The following is a 24,924-nucleotide window of genomic DNA, read 5'->3' as shown; positions in this document are numbered from 1 at the left end:
AAAATATAAAATATACAAATAAAATAAATGATAAAAATATAACAATAATCTATAAGAAAAACTAAACAAAAATTAAATTCTCTATAATACAATTAGTTGATTCAAATTTAAAGGATCTTTAATACGCATCAAATTATTCTTACTTACCATATTAAAAATAATAAAAAAAAAAAATTGATTCACTTAATTAAAATTAAATATATTTACATTCAAAATAACAATTAATTAATTAATTAATTAATTAGTAGTAATAGCTACACCAATATCACTTTCATTAGAATCATCATTATAATTATCACTATTATTACTATTATTTTCATTATTTTCATCTTGTAATTGTTCATGATCTTGTAACACTAACTTATGTTTTTGTTCTTTTTCTCTTTGATCAGATAATTGCCTTTCATAAGCATGTTTTTGGAATAAATTTAAACTCTGTATAAATTTACTTCCAGTCTAAAATAAATTATAAAAATAAATAATTAAAATTTTTGATATAATTGAAAACATAATAAAATATTATACTTACTGTATGATCATTGATTCTATTAAACAATTCTATTGTATAATTTCTAACAGTTTTAAGTGGATAAAATAATCCTAACCCAATTGGAAATAAACCTCCTTGGTTTTGTGGTAAATATGACAAAAACTATTAAAATTAAGAAATATTAATATTACATATATTAACTTATAATAATTTTAATATAAAAAAACATTTAAATACCTCAATTATTTGTTCGTCAGTCACAACATTATCAACCAAAGCTTTATATAAACATTCAACTTCCTCTTCTGGCATATTTCTAAGATTTTTTAATTTAGCTACCTGATGATAAACATCTATAGCTTTGATACTTCTATATTTTAAATAATTTTGAAAGTCCTATAAAATAAAATTACAAGAGAAAAAAATATTAAAAATTTAATTTCTTTAATAAAAAAATTTTAAAAGGTAATTTCACTTACCAACTGATAATATTTATATGAAATAGTTTGTCTCCAACCTTCAATTCTATTCACATTAGCAGCTACTTCACGTAATTTTAAATTTTCATCTTGAAATGCTAATCCAGTGCCTAATATATTCCCATGATCTGTGTTTTCTGGCATCATTCCAATTTTTGTTGATCCAAAAGTTTCGATTTCATACAAAGCTGTTAATCTAACAAATCTCTGTACATAGTCTTGAAATTTTCCTCTTATGGTAGTTTCCCCATAATGATGTTGAATTGCATGCATCACCTACTCAATTAATAAAAATCAATTTAGCATATTTCCCAATTTAAAAAATTGTATTAATAACCTTCATAATTACTAACCTCAGCCATAAATTCATTATCAGTTGTATCCCATTTTTCTCTTCCCCATGATTCTGTTTTAGTTGCAGATGGAGATCTTGTACCTTCTTCTGGTCTTTCATCAGGTTTTGTACCATATGAAGGTGTTGCAATATCTTTGCTAACTGTAATCTTTCCTGTATCAATGTTACACAACACATCCCACCATGAACTATGATCCTCAAAAATTCTATTTGTTACTCCTGCAATAAATCCGGGACTAATTAAAATGATAAAAGGAAATTTGAGTTAATTATGGTTAAGAACTTTTTTTTAAAAAAAAAATTTCCGATAATATAAATAGCACTCCTCAACTTACACTTTTAATAAATCTTCAACATTTGTCAAGTTAGTATATGGAAATGCACGTTCCGAAAATCCTCTTAATACACCACCACTACCACTTCCCATAGCACAAGCTGATAATACATAATTCGCTACATCTCCTGAAGGATGTCCATGACCCAAAAATATTATACGTTTTTGAGTTAATAACGCATTCAATAATAAAATTATTGGTTGCGTTTGATTACCACTTGAATCCAAATGTGGATGAAATGCATGATTGAATGGATGTGGTGATGATGGTGAGAACGTTGTAATCAACTTAATTAAAGAAAACTATAATAAAAAGAAAAAAAGAAAATTATTTCTTTCTTTTTTGAATTTTTTCTTTTCAAATTCTTTTTCTTCCTCAATTAAAAAGAAAAAAAAAATACTTACGTCACCAACTTCTTCTGGATTAACAGTTAATGGCACACGGATTGGCAATTTTATTCCACTATATACAACTTTAGTTTCATAAAAATGTCTATCCTTATTTTTACTCAAATTTGGCATTAAATCTTGGTAAGATGCCTTTTTAAAATTTACTTCTTCACTAGAATTATCCGTTCCACCATCACCACCATCACTATTATTATTTATTCCTAATCCTTTTCCTGAACTATCATCTTTTAATAATTGAGCTGACATCTCTTGTTGTTTCTTACTATTTTCATAAGCGGTAAACTTTTCTTCAAACATATCTTTATTCTCTGAAGCACGCAGTATAGCTTTTTCATGTGCTGAGAATTTAGGCATATATGTTACATCCATAGAATTTACTGCTTCATATAACGATGCTAAACATTTTACTGATGGATCTTGAAAATATTTATCCAATGCTAATAATAAAACTGGCTAAATATTTTTAGAGGGAACAATTTTTAGAAAGACAATTTATGAGAAGATAATTAAATAAATAAATAAATAAATAAAATTTTTTAAAGAAGAATTCAAAATATTAATTTACCTTATAAATATGCAAATATTGATGTCTTGTACAAATAGCCATAGCTTTTACAATAGCACCTCTAATAAATTAATACTTTTTTTAATTTAAAATAAAATTTAAAAATTTTTAAAATAAAATAAAAAAAATAATTCACCTTCTGGCTCCTTTATCATGTTTAGTTCTAACTAAATTTAACGCATACAATAAAGGTGTTTCATTATCATTATTATCCGTTGATATTTTATCAGGATCAGGAATCTTTTGATTTAAAAAGAATATCGTCCAATCTTCAGTACGTAAATGTGCACCATCCGGTAACATTAACTCTGCTAATAAACTATAACATATTTATCAAAATTGATTATATTAAAAATTATAAATCATTAAATTTAAGAAAGAATTTTAACCAATTATTTACCCTTCATCTGTACCGGTAGCTTCAGGATATTGATGTGCTAACGAAGACCCTCTATCAATATCGAATTCTGCCAACAGTATATGCGTAACATGAGTACCCAATGGATAAGGCATTTTTTTTTCTTTTTTAGTTATCAATTTTTTTTTTATATTAATTATTAGAATTATATTATTTGCTTTTTTTGATTAATTAAATCTCAATATATAATTAATTAATTATCAAAAAATGAACAATTGAAAGAGAAAAAAAAGAATGTAAAAAAAAAAATTGTAAAATACATTTACAAAAGGAAAATTAAAAATTTTAAAAATGTATTACCAAATTATTCGATACATATGCTATAGGAAAAAAGGAATTTTCCATCGTAGATCATTAAAAATCATCTGGTGGCTTGAGACACAATTCAAAAAAAACTTTTAACCCCCTCGAGCATAATATTATCAACTAATGAAGAACTAATTCAAAAAAACTGATGGAGGTTTTAAATGATACAAAACGAAAAATACAAAAGCATAAATTATTTTACAAAAATTAATTAGGTAGAATATATCATAGATCGCGAAAAGAAATGTCAGCTGTAATCGTAACCGCAAAAATACCTCAGAACGCAGTATTCTTTGCTGGAGAGAAATTTCGTTGTGAGATTACTTTTAGTTGTCAGCCTTCTAATGTAGATAATCTTTCCTCAGAAGATAAATCGCAAGTCACTTCAACCAAAAACGGATATTTGAACCATGTAAGAACTGTAAGTGAATCAAAGTCACACGGAAAAAAACCTTCGATAAAACATATACCAAATGGAAATCCTTTGTCTGCTATTGTCGAAAATCCGTCCATTCATAATAGTCTTGCAGGAGATTTAGGTGATTCTGGAATGTTTGGATTTCGTAATCTTGTAAAGAGGTCGGCATCGTTGACTTCTATTGCTTCTTCGACTTTTTCACTGCTAGCTGGAAGTAGTGGTGATTCTCAGCCTTCCTCAATTCCCCAATCGACCGTTCAAAATTCGTCATCACAATCACATCCAGGACATACGGAGGAACACGATTTAGAACATGTAGAGAAAATCGATGGTATTTTATGTTATATTTTTGATTACTTTTTATTTATATAAATTTTGTAATTTACGCAATCATATATTTTTAAGACAAGTCTACTTTAACCTCTGAACCTGTACATATTACGGATGAGGAAACGGATGATGATGGTGGATTGATTGATTTACAACAAGCAGGTGTTATCGATAATATTTCTATTAGTGATTTAGATACATCTGAATCAACAACTCCAAGAAGTTCGGTAGATTTTTATGGTATTGGACATTCCGAAAGAGGAAGTAATACTTGGAGTGAACCGTTAACTGATTATAAAAAACATAGTTCTAGTAGAAGATCTTCCTCAGCAACACGATGCAGTTCTTCACCTTCTCTCAGTCAAAAATATGAAACATTGTTATGGGGTTTTGTTCAAATAGTAGGACATTTTATAATAGATAATTCGTTAGTAAAATCTATCGAATTTGAGCCATTGAAAACAAAAACAATGTATCGACCAGCCAGTGGGACTGGAGCTGGAGGTGCTGTTGGTGGTGGAACTTTGGGAATTTTTTCCACTAGTACTTTAAGTCATTCAAGTTTAGCTGACCTACAAGAACGTGCAGGTAAATTAAATAAAAATATATATATATATTGTATTATTTGTTTTTTATTTTATTCATTTTATTTATTTATTTAGATAGTAAATCGATACCGGTATTTTCGACTCCTCCTTCAATTTTATTTTGTGATTTACATTTGGCACCTGGTGAATTACGAACATGTAAATAACTCTTTCTTATTATTGCAATTTAATAATGTTAGAGGTTAATATGATATTATCAATTTATTATTAGATACATATGAGACTAGATTACCCAATGATTTACCACCATCACATAGGGGTAAAGCTATTCGATTTTTATATTACTTAATAATTGGAACTCATCGAGGAGGGATGAATCATCAATCAAATGTAGTACAGATGCCTTTTCGCGTATTTAACTACGTTTCAGGTATTATATATATATATATGCCCTTAAATAAAAACACGAGTATATGAGTATTTTTATTAATTATATAAAATTTTACATTTAGATGATGGTTCACGACCTATATATGACTTGATGAATCCTGTAGTAATTTATAAAGATGAAGCCATCATAACATGTAAAGAAGAAGCTCCAAAGCCGAAACCGACAAAGAAAAGAGGTTTTTATAATTTTGTAATATTTTTGTTCTAATTTAAAATTTCTGTATTAATTTGTATTTTTATTTTTTATTAATAAATGTATAGATAATAAGAAGGAAGAATTTTTGGATTACTTGGAAAAATTGGTTCAAAGCTCTGAATATGAGATATCATCAATTACTGATGAAAATGATGATGGAAAAGATAGTGATACATATGTTTTCGTAGAAAAAGAAGAAAATTCTGTAGCAAATACGGCAACAATTTTATCAAAAAATATGCGTAAAGGTACAATAAAAAAAAAAATTTTTAAATTTTTATCAATTTTTTTTTTTAAAAAAATTTAATGTGCCCGTGGTACTGTTTTATCATATAATTATTGATATTCGAATAGTAATTATATTGCTGTTCTTAATTCCATTGAATTAAAAATATATAATTTATTGAATTTAATTTTTTTTTTTTTTAGCGAATTTTGATATTTGTAAAAATAATCAACGTGTGGCGCAATTATGTCTTTTAAAAACTTCTTATCGACTTGGAGATATCGTTACAGGAACTATAAATTTTAATGATGCCGTTATACCCAGTTATCAGGTATTAATTATCAAATAATAAGTTTTTTTTTTTTCTTTAATTATTTGTATTTAATAAGCAGGATCTTTTGGTAGGTATCAATAACGTTAGAAAGTAGTGAAATTGTTGAACCATCTATCGCGAATCGTCCACAACAACAAATTGCTCGAGTGACACGGAAAATTCATGGAGAGCATCATGAATTTTGTCTTAATGCAGGACGTATTGGTTTTGCAATATCAATACCTACAAGTGGTACACCGGACTTTCAAACGACCGGCGGTAACTAAAACTAATTAATTTATCAGTTTTATTGTCAATTAATATTTTATAATTTATATTAATTCATAATGATTATTTTTTTTTAGTAAAACTTCAGTGGTGTTTAAGATTAGAATTCATCACTGGACCCAAAGGTCAATCACCCTTAATGCCACTTAATGCAGATGAACGGCATCAATATTATCAAGCCATTGATAATATAAATGTTGAAACATTTGACTGCTCTGTTCCTATAAAAGTTTATCCAACATCATATACTTCAGCACGTATATTTCCTTCTAATCATGTTTTTCGTGTAACATAATTTTTTTGTATTTTTAAATTGTTATTTATTTATTTTATTTTATTTTATTTTATTTTATTTTTTTTGCATCATTATTTTTTAATTCATTAAATTCATTATTATATATCATTTAAAAAATTTGATGTATTATAAAAGTTATTACTAAAAAGATCTAAGATATTTATAGATGATTGAATTTAGTGAGAATTTACTTTCTTTTTCTAGTTATTTTTTTTTTTTTCTTTTGCAAATAATGATAAATACTTGCATGTTTTACGAAATATAATAATTCAAAACTTTTAATATTATAATATATTGACATCTTACATCAAGAAATATTTATTATACGTATATATAATTGTAGTATAATTAATTAATTTATTAGTAAAAAAAATTAATTTTTAATCATATAATATTACTGGTACTATTGACGTTGTTAATGGCAAAATTGATAATAGAAGTCGAATTTACTTTAATAAGTAATTTTACTTGAAAAATTGATACCAATAAATTTAATTAATTTTTGTCGATAAAGAAAAAAAAATGATCTCCAAAAATGAACAATTGGTTTCTAAACTAGGTTCCTTAAAATATTGATTTCTCATTATAGATAAAATTGAATTGATTAAAAGATTATTATTATTATTATTATTATAAACGAGATTTATTAATACTCTAATACTAAAATATTATATATAATAATAATAAGAAAAAAAAAATGATAATCATAATAATCAAAACAGAAATTTTCAATAAATCAATTCTGAACCATTAACATTCATCGTTAAACTTTTTCACCTCAATAAAAAAATGGATTTTCAAAACATGATACGAAATATTTGTTATTTGTTATTGATGTATAATATAAGTTAAACTTTCAAAAATAGGTATGGTATCATATATTTCATAAAAAGATTGAAAGATGGTTGGTTAAAAAAATGATCATTGAAGATCGGATGATCGGCTTGGATAAAAAGACAAAAAAAAAGACAAAAAAAGACAAAAAATAAAGACAAAAAGACAAAAAGACAAAAAAAAAAAAAGTGAAAAATATTATTAGTTAATAAATTTACGTGTGGTTTTTTTTTGTTTATAGGGAAACAGAAATAACCGAATAAAGATTAGTATTCAAAAAAACAATTTGAACCATTTGAACCATTTGAACCAAACAACATCGAATTGTACATCGTGACCTTGGGAAAATTTTGTAAAAAACGTTTTTATTATTTTATTATTTCATTTTTTTGTTATACAAAGAAATAATTCGTTAATGTATTGCATAATTTTTTTTTTTTAAAAAAAAAATCATTTATTATATTTTGTTTTTTTTAAAGGGGTAAAAAAAAAATACCTATTGTTTTTCAATGTTTTCAATGTTTTCAATGTTTTTTTCAATGTTTTGCAAAAAATTAATACCCATTAAAGGAGAGTTATATTATTTTTTTCATTCCTATTTACCTTTTTACCATAGAGCCGTCCTTCGTATTACATTATTAATAAATTTTTTTAAAAAAAAAAAATGTTGTGCAAATTTCGCAAACAATAATTTAGATAATATTTTTTTTATTCAAAACCCCCAAAAAAAAATTTTTAAGACCAAAAAAAAAGATGCATAAAATTTAAATTACTTTTTACTCAAAATATTTTCTCTTGTCATCAAATTCTTTATTAGGTAATTACTAATGAATTGAATGAAAATAAAAATATTTTAACCATAAAAAGTTATAAAATTCTAAAATTAGAAGAAGAGAAAAAAATTTTTATCGGCGCAATATTTTTTTTCTTCAAAGGTAAAAATCAAAAAAGTAAATCATTCGCAGGGTTTTTACGGGTTTTAAATAATTTTTTTAAGGTTCACAATAGAAACAAAGAACTTTCTAACGATGAAACAAACAAAAAAATTTTTTTTTTTACCGCTTAAAAAAAAATAACTATGATTTTCCCTTTTAAAGTTTTTTTTTTGGGTTATAAAAAAAAAATTTATTTTAATGTGCGCAATAATTTTATTTGTGCATAATCGATTGTTATGATTATTGTTAAATGTTAAATGTATAATTGTATGATTGTTGTTTCAAAATAAAATAAAATAAATAAAATAAAAATGTTTTTTTACCGAATATTAAAAAAAAAACTCATTTCCTAATTTATTTGATTGAGATATAAATTTATATGCGTATGTGTTATACATTAATAATATATTATATAAAGTATTATATAAAAAAAAAAACCATAAAAATAGCACAATGAGATACAACAGCAGTACCAAAAAACCTAAAAAAAATTTTACTGCTTACACAAAGAAAAAAAAAAGAAAAAATTATTCACATTTCATCATTACGATCATTACGAAAAAAAAATTATTATTACATAATATTACATTATTAATTTTTTTTTTCTTTTCTTTATATATTATTCATATTATTCTAATTATTTTTACGATTTAAACTAATAGTGGGTAAAGTGAAATAAGAAGTTTCAGGGGTAAGTAAACCGGCTAAAGCATTATACCAAGCGATCAAAGCAGTGATCACACCAAATACACCGCCAGCTTTTGTTATTCCATTTACTGGAGTTTGATCAAGTTGGAAGAATTTTCCTAATGTAAGTAAGAGGAAAGTCATTGTTAAGAAAAAGAACAATGACATAATTCCCACACTTGATCGGAATGTTGCCAAAAATAAGATGAAAGTAACTAAAAGAAAAAGAAGGAAAAATTTTAATAAAAAAGAAATGAAATGAGTTGAATTTCAAACAATATTTAAATACTTACAAATTGTCCATCCCAATAAAAATATTCCGACTAAAAATTAGTTTTAAAAAATGTAAACGAATTTTATTAGAAAAATATAATAATATTAAACCTTTCAAATTCATATGTGAAATCTTAAAAAAAGTTACTTACCAGCATGAGCAGAAGCAATAGGATCAACGGGGCCAGCGGGTTTAATAGTGAGAATGGCACCAAAGGAGAGCCAAAAAGCACCATAAGAAGAAAAGGCAGTAGCACCAAAGGTATTTCCAGTTTTAAATTCCCACATTCCTGCTAATAATTGTGCCAAACCACCATAAAAGAAGGCCAATCCTGTTACAATATCTGCAGACTGTACATTTGGAGATCCAGCATTATGAATCGATAATACAAATGTTGTCAAAGCGAAACCACATAAACCTATTTATTTATAACAAATGAGAAATTAAGATTAGAAAAATTAAGGATTAATATTTTTTAAAAAATTAATATATATACCAAGTGGAGCGGGATTGGCGATTTTTGGTGGAGTATATTTTTGTTCACCAATTTTTCCGTCTTCAAGAGATGACATATTGTGTTATATTATTAAATTTCGTAAAAAAAAAATTATATTGTAAAAAGATATCGTAAAATATTTCAGAGGAATTGAGATATTTTTGAGATGGGAAGTAGGAAAAAAAGTGGAGAATTTATAACGAAATTTTTTCAATATAATATAATTCATTATTATTATTTACAATGAAACAAAATAAAAAATAATTTTAAACTAAAAATATAAATTAACTGATACGTGTTACATTCAAACTTACTCCTTAAACATTACACAAAATTTAAACCCAAGCCATCCTATGATTTTCACTTTGTGGTCAATTATTCATTTATTTATTTAAACTAAGATTACTTTAGTTCAAAATTTAATAAATTTAATGTTTACTATTTTTGATTTACTTTACATAACAAAAGGAATTTAATTTATATTCATTGATAATTTGGACAACATAAGAGGATTGGTTAGATGCATTATGTTGTGAGTCCTGATCCCAAAAAGTTGTGAAAACTTGAAATGTAAAAGAAAAAGATCAAATTAATTCCAATTCGAAATAATTCATTACCTGATTTCCAATTTAATATCTTTTTTTCAAAACATCAGCCCCTTTCTCATTGACAAATAGTTATCCGAAACTTTTTCAACTTGAAATTTTTTTTTTTTAAAATTTAGTCAATTCAATTCCAATGCCAATTAAATATTATTTGTTTGCAACCTACGTTTGCAACGTAAATAACATAAATGGAATTTTTTTTTATTACCTTTTAAGGATTTCACAACCAATTTAATCCTTTTAATCATACATGTAGTTACACAACTTTAAGAAAAAAATACCTTTCTTTATACTTTGAATTTTCTTGGCGAATTCTTTTTCCCTTTATTGTCATGTTTGTTTAAAAGCGTGTAAACTCCTAAATGTTACATTACATTAATTTTACATAGTTTAAAATATTTTATATTTATTTGTGTGTTTATATTTTTCTCTTCAAAAAAAAAAAAAAAAAATATTAAAAAAAAATGATCATAAAACCAATCATTAAAGAAATATTTTTTAATTAACTAAAAACATGTTATTCAAATTTGACTTTCGAAAAGGAAAAAATTAATAAATGATATCACAAGTTTAAATTGCATCATTTATTCGACTACATTTGGAAAAGAATTTTCTCGATATTTACCCATTATTAGTACAAAAGATTTGTGGGCGTCATTATACTTCCACAAAAATAACAATGTTCATAACGCCCTCTTTATTCTCTTTATTATTCTTTCTGTTCTGTCAGGAATTTCTCGTTTTTTTTTTATTAAATAATTACGCTTTTCATATTCGAGTTACGGTAATTCAACATTTTTTCAAGTATTACGCGTTTATTTTCTCATTTTTTTTTTTTTAAAAAAAAATTATTATTTAATCATGTTCAAAATTATGCAGTAAAGATTTAATTTTGCATTTTTTAAATGGTACAATGAAAATGGATTTCCCCAGACCATACTATTTTTTCCTAATTCAAATATACGTATGATTTTTCTATAGTTGGTAAATTAAAATAAATGATCATCTCCATTTTACAATCCTACATTTTGTATACCCAAATCATCATATCTGGTTTTCTATTTGTAAACCTTTTTTTTTTCATGAAATTTTCCTCTTTTCCTAAATTGATTAATAAAATTATTATGGAATAACCGTGAAACGCGTTAAAGTTGGTGGCATTTTTTGTGTTTCTAATATTATATTTTTATCATTAGCTTAACTGTTAATGAGTTAGTTTGGTTTAAAATTCTTTAAAAAGATCCGGATTTTAGTATACTGGTTATTTTTTTTTTCCTAAAATTAGATTTCCCTTATTCCCGTTTGTTACACCTTAGAAAATATATTTAGTAATTTATACAAATTCAAATTTCCTTTTCGCTAATAAATAATTTTGAGTAAATGTTACAATATTTTACTTGCTTTTTAAAGATTAAAGAAAAGGAAAATATAAAGAATATATCATTTTTTTTTGATTGTATTTAAATTCACTAATAAGTAATTTTATTAAATTTATAAGGTAATTGTTATAATATTTTACTTACCTTTTTAAAGATAAAAAAAAAGGAAATATAAAGAATATATCTTATTTTTTTAATTGTTTTTAAATTATACTATAACAGATAATACGGTTCCTTTCTTAAATTATTCTAATAATGAAAATACAGTATTCTAATAATTTAAAGTAAGTTTAAAATATTTTACTACAATAATGAACTGTGAACATTAAAAATTAATTATACAAGTTTTTTTTTTATAACTAAATAAATAAATATCAAAAAAAAATCATATAAAAATTAAATAATCAAATTTTACTATACAAATTAAAGAAAACATCAAATAATTTTTTAAAAGTTCTTTTGTTTCTTTTATAAATAAAAAATTGATCAATGCCTATTTTTAATTATACTTGTCCAATTTGTAATGTTTTATTGCCAATTTTATGATATATATTGTTAAAAATAAAAAATTTTTTTTACTTAATACATTATTTTTTTTAAAAAAAAAAATACATTGTGTATTTATTAAAGCAAAAGTAATATAAGTTACAAATGTACAAAAATAAAGACAAATAATAATCCTAAACTAAACTATTTAAAAAGCCAATAAACTACTCATCATCTTAAACAATCCATGTATAAGTATTCTATATATATATAACTATTGATTACATAAAGCTATATAGGTATGAGTATATAGATAGTTTGCTTGAAGTAACCCATTTTAACCTATCAATGTACTATCAAAGTCTCATAGTTAATGCTTTGACAAATTACAAAAAAATCCTTCAGTATAACCCATATTATCATTATAATATTAGAAAATACAAAAAGATATTAATGTAAAAAGTTATATTATTTCTTTATGATCTCTATTATCCAATAGCAAAATGGCAAGTTGATCTGCATTTGAACTGCAAAAACCAATTAGATTTTCTGGATTTTTGTATTAATCATAATATTGTTAGTAGTTTTTTATTAATATATAAAAGTTTTAATAATCATTATATTTATAAAATAATTTTATTATAAACTGATATTTAACAGTAAAGATATATCTTTTTATGTTCTCTATAAAAATGTGAATATAGAAAAGATCCTTGTATAATATATAGAAATAGCAGTAAAAAGTTTAGAGTATATTAGCAAAATGGAAATATTTTAAGCCTTACAAATATATATGTCTTTAACTAAATATAAAAAGCTATTTGTTATTTGAAAAATCAATAAGAACAACCTTGAGAACTTTGATATTGAAAACAATTTGTAGTTTATTTAATTATTATATATTTTCCATACTTTTACTCCATTTTTTTTACTGAATAAACTGTACAGTTAATATTAAAAGAAACAGCCAATAGTAAGTCAGCTAAATAAAAGAATAATCTGGTGGATTTAGAAATTTCTAAAAATACTAAACACCAATCAATGATTATGTAATAAACTTTAATAAAAAAATCAGATTCTTAGAATTTAAAAAGAAAACTGGATTTGCAATTTTAGAAAAAGATAATATAGATAATATAACTAAGATTGATAAAATATTAACTCCTAAATATCTGAATTGGTATACCAAACTAACTGGTTTACCAAGTATTTTGACAGATAAGATTCATTCTAATTTATACAAAAAATATAAAAAAGAAATTAGACATAAATCATAGCAATTAGAAGTATACTAGAAATCAGTTAATTTCTCTTAATTAATAACCTTAACCTAGGACCCTGCTTACTTATAAGATAGGTCACCCCCAGTCCTAAAGTAAAAATCATATATAAAATTCTTTGCAGATCCTACTATAAAAGGAAATTTTATGTTACATTATTATGATTTTTTTCCTTTTTAGCTAATTAACCAATAGAATTTAAGAAAAAAGTAAGGTAAAAACTATTAGTAAAGGGCCAATTTTCTACAGTGACCTTTATTATAAGTAAGCAGGGTCCTCTTAACCCCTATCTTATCTGATTGAAATCTGATTGGCTAAAAAAATTATTCTTATTAAATATTATATATTATATAGAATCCCGCTTACTTATAAATACCATAGAAAATTAGCCCTTTACTAGGCTTGTTCATATCTGGTCAGTTAAGTTTGATGTCATATTTGTATTACCTAAATTTTACCAATAAAAATTCAATCCAAATTGAACAGATTTAAGTTGGTTTTTAATTTGAACATACGTTATTTGTTAAAAAACATTTTTATATGTTTGGTAAAAAAGAATTACAACAAATAATAGAAAGTCAATTAATTAAAAAAACGTTAAAACTAATTGAAGTTACAGATTCTGAAGATGAAAAAGACAATAATGAACTTTTTATTTTTGGCTTATTAGCTTTAAATGAAGAATGTTACTTGGAAACTCATACGTATAATAGTATAGTTAAATCAAAACATTGGTATAATGATATTTTACCAGCTTATGATAATATTAGGTTTAAAAAAATTTTAAGAATACTTCCAGAAAATTTTAAATTATTGGTTAATTTAATTAAAAACCATTCAGTTTTTCAAAGTAATAATTCAAAACAACAATTATTTGTAGAACTTCAATTTGCAGTATTTATAAGAAGATTAGGGTCAAGAAATGATATATTTTCAATTTGTTCTAATTTTAGAATAGCAGAAGGAACTGTAATTCTATTTTGCAAACGAGTTATGAAAGCTATTATTTTTCATAAAACAAGTTATATTAAATAGCCAAATAGTCAAGTTAGAAAATTTGTACATGAAGAATTTAAAACAATTGGAGGTATTGAAGATATTATTGGATCAATAGATGGATCCCATTTCATTTTACAAAATGCTTCAACAAAGGATAAGGAAGTTTATTTTACAAGAAAGAAAAGATATGCTTTGCATTGTCAGGGTATTATTGATCATAGAGATATTTTTTTAGATTATAATGTTGGTTAGCCTGGTAGTGTTCATAATGCCAAAGTATATCAGCACTCACATTTTTATTCAAATAGATCATCTTTAAACCTATAAAAAATTTTGTCAGATACACTCCAATTTTTTCCCAAATTTATTGAAAATACTCTGATTATACTGATAACATTCCGATTATATTTCAAGTTAAAATTTAGAAATTTTAATATGATAAAAAGTATTAGGAAATACTCTGAAAAATTTTTGAAGATATTCCAATTTTGTATTCAAATTGAAAATGTTCCAATTATATTCTGATTATTTAAAATATTTTTATTAACAACAATATATTTCAATAAAATGTAACCTTCTTTATCAATGATAAATATCCTATATTCAATGGTAATGATCAGCAATTAGACTCCTAAATCAATCAATTTACACTTTTTTTTAACTTTTTTAAACTCTCTTTCATATTTCTTTCCCTTCCCTTTGTCCTTTTTTTTGTCTTTCCTCTTCTTTTATCCTTTTCTTACCATTCCCTTTTCTTCATCTTTCTTTTCCCTTACCCATCTCATACTTTCTGTTGGAAAAAAAATCTTAAATGAAACTTTTTAGGCCATTTTTTCAGTCTTCTTGAACACGAAACTTTGATAAGTTTTTCAAAATTTTTTTATTTCAACAAACTTCACTAACAGTTTGTCTTTTTTCTTTTTAATTATTTATTTAACAAAATGTTTTATTAATGTTTCATCTTTTTTTTTTTAATGGGCTGGCCTTGAATACATGGAAATTTGGCGTGGAACCATTAATCTTTTAAATGGTAGGAAGAGTCTTTGGACGCGTAAGAATCTGGTGAGCTATTTTCCTGTTTTTTTTTATAATTCATTTATGTTAATGAATGGTACTAACAGTTCATTTCTTTTTCTTTTTTTTAGTGGCTCTTTCGGGTCTCTGGAGTTTAGGCATTAGTAAAGTATTTTAACAAAATGGCTACTAATGAACATTTCATTTTTTTCTTTTGTATTCTTTAGAGTATCTGGACATGTGAAAAATTCGATGAGTGGATATTTTTCCTTTGAATTAATTCTATTAATGAAATAATTGCCAACATGTTTTTTAACTTTTAGACAACTTTTCAGCTCTTTGGATGCAGAATTCAGTTGGTTTTTAACGAACTGTTACTGAAAGTTCATTTTTTCTTATTTATAGATGGCCAGTTCTGATTTCAAAATGCTGGAATCATAGTAAGTGTTTGGAATCTTTCAAAAACTAATTTAAAAGAATATTGTACTACTGTAACATTTCTTTATTTTTATTTTATAGGAATCTAGTCAAATTTTAATTCTGAATCTCAGGTAAATTTTTGAAAAAAGTCTGAAACTTTAATAAAAAACATTAGTATAATATTGTTTATTTCTCTTTTGTAGGTTTTGGTATCTTAATTTTGGTCAATAAGCGAAATCTAGTAAGTTTTCTAAGCTGAAACTATTTAAAAAAAATTAAGAAGCTTTTATCCAAGCATTAACCTACCTTTTAATTACAAAAATATCACACCATCTAATAAAAAACTCGAGAAAGTGGCATCACTACCTACTCTAATTTCTGAATCACAATCACCTGATATACCAATATCTCCAAAAATAGATGAAAATACTTTGCTAGTATCCAATTGGTAACATGTGGTATGATCCCGTGCAAAAAGATTCGTACCTCACTAAAAAAGGAAAGGATTTATGCCAAGGAGAAATCCTGTATAACTAAACATATTAGTCTGAAATTCACACGTTTGTTAGAATATAACCATCTGAATCTGCTGCTTAAAAAATTTTTATTATACAATGCTTCCTTCTTTCTCAAAACGAAGTGGCGTACCACTAACAGACAATGAAAAATTAATGATAATAAATGCATATAATTATCTCTCTAAGGTTAACTTTTCAGAAGAAAGCCATCTGAAGTCCACATTACACAAGTGAGTTGCTGAGGCACTGGATGTTGCAGAAAGTACAGTTGGGTATGTTGTGGCAGACTGGAATAAACACAATAACGGTACATTTACATCACATAAAACACTTGGATGGCCTAAATTTCAAACTGATGATGATGTTTCAGAACTTTTGCATACAAAAATTTTGAATTTCAACAAAACTGCAAAGCAAGTATTCTATGTCAGTTTCTTTCTAAAAATGGATATACATTTTTTAAGTGGAAGTTGCTTTAGGTACTTCATTTGGGCTATTATTATGGCCAAAGAGAGCGAAGAAATATTCTTTATGAGTCACCAAATAATGTTGCATTCTGTTATCGCTATCTCAGGTTTCATTTTGCCAATTTGAAAGGCCAAAATGATGTTCCACATCATCCAGAAGTTTTCCTTGATAAATCATATTGCCATTTACATCATATTTCATGCAATATATGGGTTCCTCATTAAGGGGTTGTTTTATCACTTGGGTATGGTCCACTGGTAGTAATTTTTGAAGCGATTATTGTATTCTGAAATGGGTTCAGTAACAAATTACATGGTGAACTGGTTCTAAACTCTGTTCATATTTGGAATCCAAGAATTAAACCACCAGGAAACTGAGGACGAAAAGAAGCAATGCTGAAGAATGGAATGATGTTCCCGATGTTGTTAAAGATGCCAATATTATTCTGAATCAGATGGATTACTATGGAAATTTTAATGCAGAAATTTTTGAAGATTTTTTTTCGACACTGTGTGAAACACTCCATGAAAAATACGGATTGGTAAATATCCACATGGATGGGGCAAGTTATCATAAACGTCGGGTTGAAAATATTCCAACTTTAAGCACAAAAAAACAAGAAATAGTGGAGTGGCTAACTGCTCGCAATATTTCTTTTTCTAATGAATTATGAAAACCTGAACTATTGGAACTGGTTCAGATGCATAAGGAAAAGGTATCATTTACATGTGTTAAAATAGCAAAACAATATGGCCATGAAGTTTTTTATACGCCACCATATCATGCAAACTCCAGCCAATTGAAGGTGTTTGGGCAGTTGTAAAAGGTGAGTTGCAAGGTCGGGATTGCATCCAAACTTATTATCAATTCAAAACACTCTTCTGGACGCATTTAAAAATAAAATTAATTCAAAGGTTATATCCAGATTGTGGAGAAAAATGCTTAAAAATACTAAGGCATATTTCGAGGCTGATGAAAATGCAAATTTAATTGGTGAAGAATCAGATGATTATAGTGATACTGATGATGATGTATGATTTAATGTAACAATAATATTATAATATTTTCAAATATGTACTGATAAGATTTACATAAAAAAATAAAGTTCACTTAATAAAAAAATTTTTTATTACCATTTTTTTAGTGTACGAATCTTTTTGCACTGGACCATAGTATGGTACATCAATTTCTGAATCATTTCCACATACTGATATTGCTATTTTATCTACATATATTTCTGAATCATTGTTCTTACTAAATAGAAGTCAATGATACCCAATTACCTTTGCAAGAAAGGAAAAGAAGGTTAACTAGAATGAATAATGTGCAAATTCAAAAAAAATAACCAAAATAACAAAAGTTACACATAACATTTGTAAGAAAGTTAGAAATAATGATAAAGAACCTTATTAATATAGAGGGTCCTATTAATATATCAATTATTTAACATATTATTGAAAACTACATAGTTCACATTCATGGACGCTTTCAGATAATATCCTGCAAATATAATTGAAGTTGTATCTTGATTGCATTCAATAAAATTTACTGAATATTTTCAGATAATATCTGTGTAAATCATCTGATAATATTCCGTTTAAATTCATAAAATTTACTGAGTAAAATTTGTGTGTTTCTGGGTAATAACATAAAGTATTATTCTGAAAAATGATCATTTTTTAGAGTGGAATCATAATAGTAAAATTTGGAATATTTTTAAAATAAAAAAAAACCAGATAAAATTCGGAATACTTTCATAAAAAATTTTTTATAGGGTAATTAAAGAAAATGATTTTTTAATTGGTGATAGTGCATATCCTTTATTTCCATTTCTTATAAAACCTTATAATAAACTTAAGAGTAAACAAAAAATATTGAATTAAATTTTTTCATCTCATCATATTGTAGTTGAGCATTCATTTGGTAAATTAAAGAATAGATTTACAGGAATAAAAGAAATAGCTGTAAAAAAAATTTTAACTGCAGTTAATTTAATTGATTGTGCAATTATTTTACATAATTACTTAGAATTACTTGGTAATATATGGAATGAAGATGATGATAATTTTATAGTAATGATTATAATGAAGAAGAATTAAAAAGAGCTGGAGAATCAAAAAGAGATTGGATTATGAAAAAATTATTTGCTTTGTCTTAAATCATGTAATTTTATATTATTACAAAATAAAAAATTTCAAATTATAAACTCTTATTATGAGCGAGAGCAATCAAGAATGTTACATGAAGTAAGAAAAAATTAGAACTTCAATTGAAACAACTTGATAATTGTAAATAATAGGAGTGATAATAATTGTCTTATAAACAAACATAATAATAATGGTTGAATAAATGAAATACTCCCATTTTTTTTTTTCTACTTCTAACTTTTCCATTTGGAATTTATGATCACGCTCCATTTTTTCTTGCTCTATTTTTAATCTTTGTTTAGAAATTTGGACTTTTGACTGGCTTATATTACCCATCATTTCAACTAATACTTCTATATTATTTTTGTCTTCTTTATCGCTTTTTTATTTTCTTTTTTATCATCAGTCTTTATTTCTTTTTCTTTTTCTTCTTCACTAAAATAATCTGTAGATATATTAGATACAAATGAGGGGGACACATTTTTCTGACATCTAAAAATTCTTTCCATTTTCTCTAATAACTTCCATTTAATTGTTCCAGAACCAGTTTTGTTATTTTCTTATTTCACTTTTTCATACTTATCTAATAGTCTACGCAATCTTCCTTTAATGCTTTCTGCAGATTTTAATTTTAGAACTTTAGAAGAAACAGTATTGAGTATTATAAAATCCTGATTTTTTACCTTCACACGTCAAATGACCAAAAATAAGCAAAAAAATGGTGCGAATTGCATAAACTATTCGCAAATTTGTATAAACTATTTACAAATAGTATAGGTTAATTCGCAAATAGCCAAAAACAGCCAAGAATAGCCAAGAATAGCTACTGCTTTTTGTGCCATTTTTTGTGCCGATTTTTAGCATTTCAACCTGTGCTTGTTGATACTGGTATAATTTTCCTCTAAATAATTTAACAATTGACTCATTTCTTCATTACTCCACCTTTCAACATTGTCATCAGCAGCTTTTCGCTTCCTTTCACCCTTACCCATGATCTGATTTTCATTAATGGCAACAGCTTTTTGCTCTTTTTGATCTCTTTTATTTTCAGCATTCTAAATAAATTAACAATAAATTAATTTCTATGATATTATTATTTTTTATTAGCCCAATAATTCGTTATTTATTTCTATACTAACCGTTACATTTTTAAAAGTAACTTGATTAAATCCTGATTGAATATTAGATTTCAACATGTAATTATAAGGTATATCATATTGAAAAGAATCATATTTGAAAGGTTCAAAATTATTAACATTGTCATTTACAGGATACTGAAATGGATTTGCTTAACAGTAAGTACTTTGTCTTTGAAAAACTGGCAGGTGTTGAGTAACTGGTGGACGTGACAAGTTTGTTGGAACTGGTAGATTTACCGGTAAAATAGTTGACATGCCAGGTTTACTAATTATAAGGTGTGAAGGTTTTGAAGTTATAGGAGGACCCCGCTTACTTCTAATAAAGGTCTCCGGGCAAAATTTCAGATTTACTAGTAATTTTACCAACCTTTCTTATCTCATAATTTTACCATATATATATAGTAACCTTTTAAAATTATATTAAATTTTACCTTAGATTTTCAGAGACCTAAATTTTTTTAAATATTAAATAAACAAAATATTTTATAATCATTACAATAAATTTTAAAAATTTTTTATTTTTACTAAGTTTAATTCTTATTCTTTAAAGATAAATAACTTTTATTAGTAAAAAAAGTACTTTGAATTACAAAAATACAATAAAAAAAATCTTAAAGACACACATCTTTAACTTTACTTCGAAACTATTATTCACTTACTTTCTTTAAAAAAATCTAATTAATTTTTTTTTAAAAAAAATAAATTTGTAATTGGTATTATTATGAAAAAATGCTCGTACCCCATAAGTATTAATCCAACTGCTATGAAAATATTTATCTAAATATTTTCGACCTTGCCGAACAACTTTACTTAAGCATGAAAAAGTGATTTCATTTGACCAAAGTGCCCAAATTACGCCCTATAATCACTGATCGGGAAAATAAAAAAAATTAAAAGTGCAAAAATTGCTCGTATTCCGTAAATATTAAACTGATTCTTATGAAAATTAATATTCAGGTAGTTTCGATCTCGCCGAACAATATTACTTAAGCTTAAAAAGGTGATTTCATTTGACTAAAATGCCCAAATTACGCTCCGAATTTAATAAACAAAAAACGTAAATTTCAAGTTAATATTAAAATAAAAAAATGCTCGTATGCAATAAATATTACTCCAACTGCTATAAAAATTCAAATATAAGTAGTTCGACCTTACTAAACAACTTTCTTAGATAGTAAAATATGATTTGATTTAACCAAAGTACTGAAATTAAATTCTGAAGTTGCTAATTGCTGTACGAATTTTTATATTTTAAAAGCTAATTTTTGTAATAATTTTCAAAAAGATAGTGCTAATGCAAATAAAATTAAAAATATAAAATGGTTTTTACAAGTATAAAGAAGAGAATAAATTTTTTATTTTGAGAAAAAATTATAAAACGTATATTACCAAATATTGTAATAATTGTTGTACAATATTTCAAATTAGTATATATAAGGTAAATATTAAATTTTATATACAATTTTACCTTATTATTTACTGAAACATTTGTAAACTTATATTTGATTTTACCTTATAAAACCGGAAACCTATTTTAACTTTACCTTACATATCCGGAGACCTTTATTTGTCATATATATAATTTTACCTTTATCTATTAAGAGACCTAAAATTTTTTTTTAATATAAATTTTACCTTATATTTTCGGAGACCTCTATTAGAAGTAAGCGGGGTCCTGTTATAGGCCTGTAGTATTTAATATTTTTGCTTATTTGTTGAGTAGCTATTTTGCAAATGTAAAGAAACTAAAATTAATAAGAAAATACAGTCTAACTTCGATATACCTAAGGTTGCTTGTCTAAACCTCTTCAAAATCCTACGATTAGTTTTATCAAAATTTTACTATAGATTTATTATAGTTTCGGCAGAGTTTTGGCAGTTTTAGCATTTATAATAAGTTTTGGCAGTTTCGCCTTTCTCCAAAGTTTTGCCAGTTTTTTAATATAATTTTAATATAGTTTCAGCAGAATTTCGCTTTTTGGCGAAACGCTATCTTGCCTAAACCTCTAGGTTTCGGCAAGCAACCTTAGATATACCGATATTCGATATACCGATATACTATTAAAAACTTGTTATACTGATAAAATTTTATTTTCCTACTATATATGAGAACATATAAATATCAATATAACTTTGATATAACGATATTTTCTAAAAATTTCATATATGTCCTGACATATCGTTATATAAAGGTTTGACTGTACATGAAAAGAAGAAATACGTGTGATAAGAAACACAGAGATTACTAGTTATCATTATATAATAGTACTTGCATTACAGTTATTTTTTTAATTTCGAACTAATAACTCTAAAAAAAAGTAGAGTCAAAAGTTTGAGTTTAGTTTGTGTTGTACAAAAAAGTTAGGCCAACCAAACCAAATTAAATCCAACCAAAAATCCTGATCGGCCAGACATAAATAGGCCTACTAATAGTTTTTACCTTACCTTTTTTTTAAAATTCTATTGGTTAATTAATTAAAAAGGAAAAAATCATAACAATGTAACATAAAATTTCCTTTTATAGTAAGATTTGCAAAGAATTTATATATGATTTTTACCTTAGACTTGGGGATGGGAGTGATCTATTTTATAAGTAAACAGGATCCTATATTATATATAATAATTAGTATTATATAATTATTTTAGCTTCTAGTGATTCAATTTAAACAAACTTTTTTTTTATCTTGTAAAGTTAGATTTGTAAAACTAAATGAAAACTATAAATTAAAAAAAAAGTTTATTAAAATTAGATCACTAAAAGTCAAGATAATCGTATTATAATAATTATAATATAAATACAATTATTTTGGCTTCTAGTAATTTAATTTGAACAAACTTTTTTTTTATTTTGTAAAGCTAAATTTGTAGAATTAAATGAGAGCTATAAATTAAAAAAAGTTTATTAAAACTGGATTACTAGAAGTCAAGATAATTACATTATAATAATTATATATAAAAATAATTAAATTACTTATATTTAGGGTTCTAATCAGTTTTGGTAATTACTGAACTGAATTGATCAGTTTTCAGTTTTTTAGTTAGTAATTATATTAAAAATTACCAACCTAACACTTTAGTAATTTATCAATCAATTTAGTAATTTCAGTTTTTAGTATTAGTTTTATTATTTCTTGAACTAATTTACCAATCTGACTTTTTATTGGTCAACTGTTAGTTTATATATATATATATAGTTTTTATTTTTTAATATAGTTCTTATAAATATAAATATATTAAGAAGTAGTAAATTTTGATAAATCAGTATCAGTAATTAATAGTTATTCAGCACGAAAACTGTTATATTGGGTAAATCAAGTTTGACGGTCGATCCGTACCTGCATGGGTTTCCCAAGCATCAACCGATCAAATTTGATTCCCACATAACAAGCTACCTTTGTAGTATTGGGCTTATTATTTTGCCTCAAAATGCCGAATAAGCGATTTATCCAGCATCCCGCGATTTCGATATCGCTCGATACACGAACCCCGCTCGATACACGATTTTTTTTGCTTTTCGATACACGAATTTTGGCTCGATACACGATTTATTATAACCATTTTTAATTATAAAAAATCACGTGATACCAAATAATTAGTAATTACTGGTCGATTTTAGTTATACAGTTTACTGATATCAAAAATTTGGTAAATTACTAATTGCTAATATTGAAATTCAGTTTTAGTTTTGGTATGGCTCAAATTAAAACTTAATTGTATGTACTGATTGGAACCCTACTTATATTTATATTTAAATATATAAATGTTATACACTACCCTACAAAAAGTATTCAGATTTTATAAATTTTACTTAGTAAAACATAGTAAAATTGATGATTTTCAGTTGCATGAAAATTTGCAAATTTTCAGTAAAACCCATCCAAAATTTTTTTATTTGAAAGCCAATCAATCATAGTTTTTAAAAATATAATCAGAAATATTTTATCTTTAAAATGCAAAAAAATGTTAGTCTATAAAGTAATAGACAGAATAATTTTATATGTAAAAACGCAAAAAACATATAAAAATTGTTACCTATATTTTACAATGAGAACATTTTTTTATGTTAAAAAAAAACTTCTTTTTTTGTTTCAATACTTTAAAACTACAATTGATCAGCTTCATAATAAAAAAAATTTCAGGCAGATTTACTGAAAATTCGTAAACTTTTGTGCAACCTGAAAATCATCAATTTTACTATGTTTTACTAAGTAAAATTTATAAGATCCGAATACTTTTTGTAGGGTAGTGTATAATATATATATAAATTTAATTTAAAAATATAAATATATAAATGTTATATAATATATAGAAAAAATGTATTTGTAACAGCCTGTTATATATCTTATTTGTAACATTTTTTTTTTATTTTTTTTTAATAATAAATTTAATATGTGTTTCATAAATAAAATTTTTATATGCAAAATTTAATTTGGAAAACTTTTACTTAATGTACTTAAGACAGTTTCATAGACAAAATTTTAAGTTATAAGCAGTTTCTTGAAATTTTTTAAAAAATTCTTTTATCTTAGTTACACAACTGATCTTTTGTTTTTGTTTACATTACGTCTGATCTTAAATTTTAATTGGATAAAATTGGGGGTTGTTACAAATAAGACGCGTAACAGGCTGTTACAATTAGATTTATCCTAATATATATAGTATAAATCTAATTTAAAGCTTGACTTTTTTTATCTTCTTTTAAATCAGCTGATTTTTGGCATACCTTTTATTAGAAGTTATAATAAATATATTAGAAAAATCTGGAATTGGCATCCCTAATGTAATGACTTAAGATGATTACATTTTCTATTGATCTGACTA

The 24,924-nt window shown here is 24.9% G+C and overlaps 5 protein-coding genes across 5 annotated transcripts; 2 read left to right on the top strand and 3 right to left on the bottom strand.

Moving 5' to 3' along the window:
- Nucleotides 1-102: 102 nt before the first annotated feature.
- Nucleotides 103-3,147, bottom strand: OCT59_006549 (uncharacterized protein; the record flags this gene model as incomplete). The annotated part of the gene is made up of 10 exons (XM_025319975.2): nt 103-456; nt 530-652; nt 728-886; nt 970-1,245; nt 1,323-1,560; nt 1,660-1,961; nt 2,064-2,522; nt 2,635-2,695; nt 2,771-2,953; nt 3,035-3,147. 10 exons carry the CDS (start codon nt 3,145-3,147, stop codon nt 238-240), a joined length of 2,133 nt encoding a protein of 710 aa, XP_025172438.1. The 3' UTR covers nt 103-237.
- A 455-nt stretch (nt 3,148-3,602) lies between these two features.
- OCT59_006548 (uncharacterized protein) lies at nt 3,603-6,422 on the top strand (the record flags this gene model as incomplete). The annotated part of the gene is made up of 9 exons (XM_066141327.1): nt 3,603-4,107; nt 4,182-4,694; nt 4,769-4,852; nt 4,926-5,084; nt 5,167-5,280; nt 5,366-5,548; nt 5,730-5,857; nt 5,932-6,118; nt 6,205-6,422. 9 exons carry the CDS (start codon nt 3,603-3,605, stop codon nt 6,420-6,422), a joined length of 2,091 nt encoding a protein of 696 aa, XP_065998125.1.
- Nucleotides 6,423-8,510: 2,088 nt separating this feature from the next.
- Nucleotides 8,511-9,811, bottom strand: OCT59_006547 (uncharacterized protein). The gene is made up of 4 exons (XM_025319974.2): nt 9,649-9,811; nt 9,304-9,570; nt 9,172-9,201; nt 8,511-9,093 (listed from the first exon to the last, which is right to left on the bottom strand). The coding sequence occupies exons 1-4, from the start codon at nt 9,722-9,724 to the stop codon at nt 8,825-8,827; spliced, it is 642 nt and encodes a 213-aa protein (XP_025172436.1). The 5' UTR covers nt 9,725-9,811; the 3' UTR covers nt 8,511-8,824.
- A 4,127-nt stretch (nt 9,812-13,938) lies between these two features.
- On the top strand, nt 13,939-14,649 carry OCT59_006546 (uncharacterized protein; the record flags this gene model as incomplete). The annotated part of the gene is made up of 2 exons (XM_066141326.1): nt 13,939-14,367; nt 14,434-14,649. 2 exons carry the CDS (start codon nt 13,939-13,941, stop codon nt 14,647-14,649), a joined length of 645 nt encoding a protein of 214 aa, XP_065998124.1.
- Nucleotides 14,650-19,821: 5,172 nt separating this feature from the next.
- On the bottom strand, nt 19,822-20,358 carry OCT59_006545 (uncharacterized protein; the record flags this gene model as incomplete). Its single annotated transcript, XM_066141325.1, has 3 exons — nt 19,822-20,019; nt 20,104-20,238; nt 20,341-20,358. 3 exons carry the CDS (start codon nt 20,356-20,358, stop codon nt 19,822-19,824), a joined length of 351 nt encoding a protein of 116 aa, XP_065998123.1.
- Nucleotides 20,359-24,924: the final 4,566 nt, after the last annotated feature.

This window comes from Rhizophagus irregularis, chromosome 14 (genome assembly GCF_026210795.1).
Source record: "Rhizophagus irregularis chromosome 14, complete sequence".
NCBI lineage: Eukaryota > Fungi > Glomeromycota > Glomeromycetes > Glomerales > Glomeraceae > Rhizophagus > Rhizophagus irregularis.
This window is presented reverse-complemented; position numbering and strand designations above follow the sequence as displayed.

What these genes read in the sequence shown, in the direction of transcription:
- OCT59_006547 (XM_025319974.2), bottom strand. Translation starts at nt 9,724, where the DNA reads ATGTCATCTCTTGAAGACGGAAAAATTGGTGAACAAAAATATACTCCA. An exon ending in TATTGCTTCTGCTCATGCTG is followed by an intron (nt 9,202 to 9,303) that starts GTAAGTAACTTT and finishes ACTAATTTTTAG; the next exon opens with TCGGAATATTTTTATTGGGA. An exon ending in TTTATTGGGATGGACAATTT is followed by an intron (nt 9,094 to 9,171) that starts GTAAGTATTTAA and finishes TTTTTCTTTTAG; the next exon opens with TTACTTTCATCTTATTTTTG.